General features: G+C 48.3%; 1 protein-coding gene across 1 annotated transcript in view; it reads left to right on the top strand.

The window, feature by feature from the left end:
• The first annotated feature begins 4,310 nt into the window (after nt 1-4,310).
• BRAF (B-Raf proto-oncogene, serine/threonine kinase) overlaps nt 4,311-6,046 on the top strand; it is an 83,069-nt gene continuing 81,333 nt past the window's right edge. Inside the window, exon 1 of the mRNA XM_063395571.1 lies at nt 4,311-4,677. Coding sequence (XP_063251641.1) covers nt 4,546-4,677 — 132 coding nt within the window. The 5' untranslated portion in view covers nt 4,311-4,545. The remainder of the gene's footprint in view (nt 4,678-6,046) is intronic.

The following is a 6,046-nucleotide window of genomic DNA, read 5'->3' as shown; positions in this document are numbered from 1 at the left end:
AGGAAAATATTTTGCTTTTTGCTTTCGGAGGGTTTGGGCTGGGGTTCAGGGAGAGAAGAGCAACAGCTTTATAAATAATGACTGAAATAAATTACACTTGAAGCAAATGAAATATTCCGAAGATTACTACAAGAAAATGTAGAATAGGTTATTATTTGTATATAAAATAAAGCTTGTTAGGTCAATGTTGCTTTTAATGGTAGAATGAAAACTGAGTTAAAAATCTGGTGGATTCACATTTTTTCTTGTTTTCCTATTCCTGTTTTACTGGCAGTCTCCACCCATCCTCATCACTTCTGCTCATGTATTTAACTCAGAGGTAAAGAGCTATGAAATCTCCATCAGCTGAGAAAATCACAGATAAGAGTATTCAGCAGCAAAGTTCAAATCACCATCTGCATATTCTCTAATTTCACACTGAATGTATGAATGTCTCAGGTTTAGCAGGGTCACAGAATGGTAAATGTCCTGAACTAGCTCTCAGGAATTTCCAAAGGAAACAATACATATGCTCTGTACTGGAATAGTTTAAAGCAAAGGAAAAAAAAAAAAGTAAAAAGCAGCTTTGTTTTTAATATTGCCTCACAGTGGCTCAATCAGACAGCAATTCCCAGAAATATGAAAATATGAATAGTGTATCTTAAGAGTAGGAGAGATAATGAACTGCTCTAGGTGCTAAAGAGATGAAAAGAAAAATATTATTTGGGTTACATCTTTAAAAATATCTCCTACATTTCTTTCCTGGAAAGCAAAGTAATTTTCTTAAGTGTGTATTATTCAGACTAGTAATCAGAAAATGACTGAACTCTGGACAACAGCCTAATTTTTGTTCTGTTTCACCTATTCTGTCCAAGGTAACAGGGAGCACAACAGGTGCCATTAGAATCCGTGTTTTTATAAATCATCCAGAACTGTATTTCTGCTGTTATGGCTGAGAATTTAAACCAACACTTTAAAATGTGCATTGGCCAAGCACAAATGCTCCATTTTACAGGACAAATACTGTCTCTTCAGTCTGTGAAAAGGCTGAGCAGGTTTTGAATTTTGGATAAATTTTAAGGGCACTTCAGACATCCTGAATTGAATGTGTATCAAATTCTCACACCACTTAAAAATCATATCTATTACCACACCAATATGCAAATCTTGTAGTTGTTTTGATTAAGAAAGTGGAAGGCTGGGGTTTTGTGGAGATACTGTCTTCCATTGAAAGAATATTATACAGGAGACCAAGATTAAGTTTCATCTAATATCTCTTTTGGATATTCACATTTTGGAGCATCTCATAAAGATCTCATAAAATTTTGGTGTTTTGTTGGGATCTGTTTGGAAAATTTTGGTGTTTTGGATCTGTTTGTTTGGGTTTGGGGTTCTTTTTGTTGTTTTTTCTTTGGTAGCGGTTTTCTGTTTGTTCGTTTGCTTGCTTGGTCAGGTTATGGGGATTTTTTGGTGTTGGTTCCTTGGTGGGTGTTTGTTTGTTTGCTCTGGTTTTTGTGTGTTTTTCTTTTTTTTTCAAGAAGAGATGAAGTGTTCAAATGCTCACAATGAGACAGCTGCTCTCAGGTAATCACATATATTTTCTTACTGACTCCCTAAAACATTGTTCTCTGAAAGTGCAGGTGTTGATTAGATTAGACAAATGTTCTGGTGGTGGGCAACCCAGGCAGAGAGTCTTGGTCTTCTAACAGCTGGATTTGTTTCCTCATCCAAATTCAAATTAATTCAAAAAATTCTGAGGAGGATCAAACCCCAGTGCATAACCAGGAGTTTGGTGGGAGATGGCAGGTTTTACATTTACAAGTTTGCATTACCTGCTGCAATACCAGATAAACTGGCTGTGCTGCATTGCAGGAGTCAGCCAGCCAGTGGCCCACAGATTTGATAGCAGAAACCTGCCTTTCACATCTAGGTTGTAATTTGATTTTGACCATCTTGATCATGAAAGCTGGTCTCTGTAAAGGTGTTGTAGATAGGATTTCATATCACAGAGAAATAGCTACAGTTATTAATCATTTGTCTTTCATCATGATGGATCAAGCAGAGAGACCAGGTAGCCACCATGTGAAGGAGTACAAAATTCCATTTATCACTAGGTGTGGAATCCCCCTATCAAAAGAAAAGTATAGTATGCAGAGTGGAATTTGTCTCCTTTCTACACAACAATCTTTTAAAGTAGTTCTCAAGTAGGTTTGGTTTTTTTGGTTTTTTTTTTTTAATCTCATGTATTTCAGGAGGTGACTGCTGTGTTTCCAGCATTGGACATTACTTCTCAGTATCAGAACTGCAGCTCTTCAGTGGAACATCAAATGTGATAAGAAAGTCTAGCAGAATTCTAAGTGAATGAAAATCTTCTGGAAACAATCAGAACCTCAGAAGAAAGAGACCCAACACTACTAAAAGCAATGGGAAAGGTATTGCAAGTTAACAGATTGATATTAGTCTACTAATTCTACTGCTAGGGTTATGCCCTGGACATAAATTGCTTGGGGAATAAAACAAGGCTATGACTATATTCTGGACATGGAACCTAAATTATCCCTTGGTATAAATTTCATGGAAATGAATGGACTTACTCTGTTAATTAACCTCTGTTACTCTGCTGGCTTTTCCTCAACACGCTGTGTGCTGGGAGAGCCATCTCCGATTACCTCTGCTGCCTTTTCCTTCAGAGATCAGAGATTTGTCCCCTGTCCAGTCCTCAGCATGGGTGTTATTTTCCAGAGTTTGTGTGCATTTTGTCACTACTGTTACACATTCCTGCCACATAGCAGGAATTCCTGATAATTATCCTCTTCATTAATGTGGATATTAGAGAGAAATTTCTAAACTTGGCCAACTGCTTAGTCTGTGCATGTGATTCTTATGTACTTATGTAGCCTTTCTGGTGACTGCACTGCAGGGCTCCAGTCCCAGGAAACCCCAGGCTCCTCTCTTAGCAAGCGTAGCCTGTAAAAAAATCAATTAGAATCCACTGAAATATTAAAAGGAAATTGCATTTATTTACCAGTTGCAACACTGCCTGTATTGAGCTGCATTTGAAATGCTATTCTACAGCAGTGGCCCACAGTGTAAAAGGTGAAATATAAACCTCATTTCTCTCAGCAGCATTATTATGTTGAGGTTGTGCGCTTACATGTTCACAGCTGGAGTGAAACAAAGATAAGGATCTTGCACTTGCAGGTTTCAACCTAGTGTATTTTAGCTGGCTACCAAAAATATATCAGGCTGTGTTAGAGCAGCCTTTCTCTGGAGTCCTGCTGCCTTTCTGCTTCAGCAGCTTCTCTTTGTAACACACTCAAATACCGCTGCCATTTTTGAATTTATAATAAAGACTTTTTCAGCAAGAAAGCAGCTTAAACCAACTGATTGAGCAGGTGTTTTGTGTGTGTCAGCAGCATTTCAATGGGTACGGCACACAGGGATTAGCCACGGGAGAGGGGTTTGCTTTTAGATGGGAACACAGGGGCACTTTGGGGAAAGCTGGCGCTGGGCACCAGGCGGGGAGCGGCTCTGGGGTCAGCAGCTCTGGGGCCAGCAGCGGTGTTCCCGAGGGCTGGAAGGGTCCCGATGTCCTCTGAGCAGCTCTGGGGTCAGCAGTGGTGTTCCCGAGGGCTGGAAGGGTCCCGATGTCCTCTGAGCAGCTCTGGGGCCAGCAGTGGTGTTCCCGAGGATGGGAGGATCCTGATGTCCTCTGAGCAGCTCTGGGGTCAGCAGTGGTGTTCCCGAGGGCTGGAAGGGTCCCGATGTCTGCTGAGCCAGCCCCGGCCCTTCCCGAGCTTGGAGCATCCTGTGTGAACACAGCACAGCCCGGGCAGCCAAGGCCTGGAGGGCTGGCAGCGGGAAAAGCACGGAGATTTATCGATCCTGGCGATTGTTTATTTTAGTTATCACTAGAGGTGCGCCAGCAGGTTAACAAGGGAGCTTTGGAGCGTGTCTGTCTCTGCCGCACGGTTCGTGTTTGCGAGGATTCACCCCACAGCCGCAGCGCCGCTCTTTGCCGGGGGATGCTCGGCGTCCCATTCGTTCCTCGCTTGGATTCCGCCGGCACCGCGGGTTTCCCCGCTGCCGAGAAGGGCCCGCAGACCGCCCGGCAGAGGTGTTCAGCCCGATCGCGCAGCCGGGTGTGTTCCCCGTTCCCGGTTCCTCGTTCCCGGTTCCCTATTTCCCGGTTCCCGCTCCCGGGCCGGCCCGGGGGGGCGGTGCCGCCAAGGCGCTCCCGCGCCGCCAGGGGGCGCTGCGGCGGCGTGGGCGGGGCCGCGGGGAGGGGGCGGGGCCCGAGCTCACGTCCGAGTTCCCAGGGCGACGGGGCGGTCGCGCCGTGACGTCACGGTGCTTCCCGATGACGTCAGGCGGGCCCATGCGCCGTGGCCGCGGCGGTTCTGTGTGACGTCACGAGGCCGGCCGTGACGCGCCGGCGGCGCTGGGAGCGGGCCGGGACCGCGCTCGCCGCCCGCCCCTCGCACTACGGGTCGCGGCTGGGGCCGCCCCGGCGGCGGGGACGCGGCCGCCCCCGGCCCCGCCCTCGCCCCGGCGCTCCGGCCCAAGATGGCGGCGCTGAGCAGCGGCGGCAGCGCCGAGGGGGCCTCGCTCTTCAACGGGGACATGGAGCCCGAGCCGCCCGCGCTCGGCGCCGGCTACGCGGGGGGCGGCAGCGGGGACCCGGCCGTCCCGGAGGAGGTGAGGCCACGCGGCGGCCGCTCGCCCCCGGGCGCGGGCCCGGCCGTGCCGGCGGGGGCCGGGAGCGGGGGCCGCGGCGGGGAGGGTGCGCGTCCCGGCCGGGTTGCGGAGGAGCCGGCTCGGTGCCGCTGCGGCCGCGGGTGCCCTGGCCGGCGAAGGTGTGAGTGGGGGCTTGCCATCGGTTTCCCCCGATGGTTTTGAAACACCCCAAATGCGTTTTAAAGCCAAGGTTGGGTTCGGCTCGCTGCGTGGACGTGCCTTTTGTGGACGTGTTTTGCACAAAGCGTCTTACTGGAAATGTTAAGGGCCAGGGCACCGTGGAAGCAGCGAGGATGGCAGGCCTCGGGTCGGTGTCTTTTCTTACATACTTCCTGTGTTTTCGGGGCTCATTTCTTAGCTCCCCAATCCCACGGGGAGCGAGCGGTACTACCTGTTTTGCTGGGGCTGCAGCGTGAGTTGCGAACGCGTCTGAAATGTTTTGGGAGGGAGAATAAACTGTGCGATAACAACACAAGGTGCTTCGCAGATTCACTGTAGGCATCCAAGGCAGCCCAACCTGCCAGATGCCATGCCTCGAGTCTGTTCTGCTGGTAAATACAGATGCCAGACGCTCTGCTGTTTTGTTCTCAGCGTTACCGGCTGAGTTTCAGCTCAGCTTTCCCCCGTGTGTCTGTGCGGTTGGTGCGAGACCTCTCATCTCTGAGCAGCCCTGCCCGCCTGGGAGCCTCTCCTTTGTAGCCTCCTGCAGGGAACATGAGCTGGCTTGGACCAGCTGCTCTCAGAGGGGACCAATTTGATTCCCGACTCCCCAAAGACTGGGGTTGTATCCATTTTTTTATTAACAGAATACTGGATTATAGTGCAATTAGTGAATTGAGAAGTTGGAGAAATGATGGAGCTCATGCTGGGTAGATGGCCAGAAAGGAGAAGTAGGGAAAGAGCCTGTCCCTATGGATGTATGCAAGACGTGAGTTTGATTCCTTCACCTTAAGGAGTTCCTGACTTGCTTATTTGTTGAAGGCAGGCAGAACTCGGCAGTACACATCTATTTTACACCTACCCAGCATGGTGATTAAACACCTTGAGTAATGCCAGTCCAGTCTGAACTTTCCTGAGTAAGGAGAAACTCTCAGCTGGTTGGGAAACCCAAACACCCGAGGAGTGGGGTTTAACAAATGCACGCTTTTAGCAGCAAAGTGAGGTTAAAAAGCTTCTGCATTTCTCTGTTATTTCTGTCATTAAAAAGAAATCTATGGAATTAATCCAATAGCTGGACCTTAAAACAGTAACATCGATACAGCTGAGCTGCTTAAACTGAAGTGTAGGAGAAAAGAGAGGGAATAGCACTAGCAGAAGGTAAGAATATTTT

Source organism: Prinia subflava, chromosome 4 (assembly GCF_021018805.1).
Source record: "Prinia subflava isolate CZ2003 ecotype Zambia chromosome 4, Cam_Psub_1.2, whole genome shotgun sequence".
Classification (NCBI taxonomy): Eukaryota; Metazoa; Chordata; class Aves; order Passeriformes; family Cisticolidae; genus Prinia; species Prinia subflava.
The sequence above is the reverse complement of the archived record's forward strand: the minus strand, read 5'-3'. Positions and strand labels throughout refer to the sequence as shown.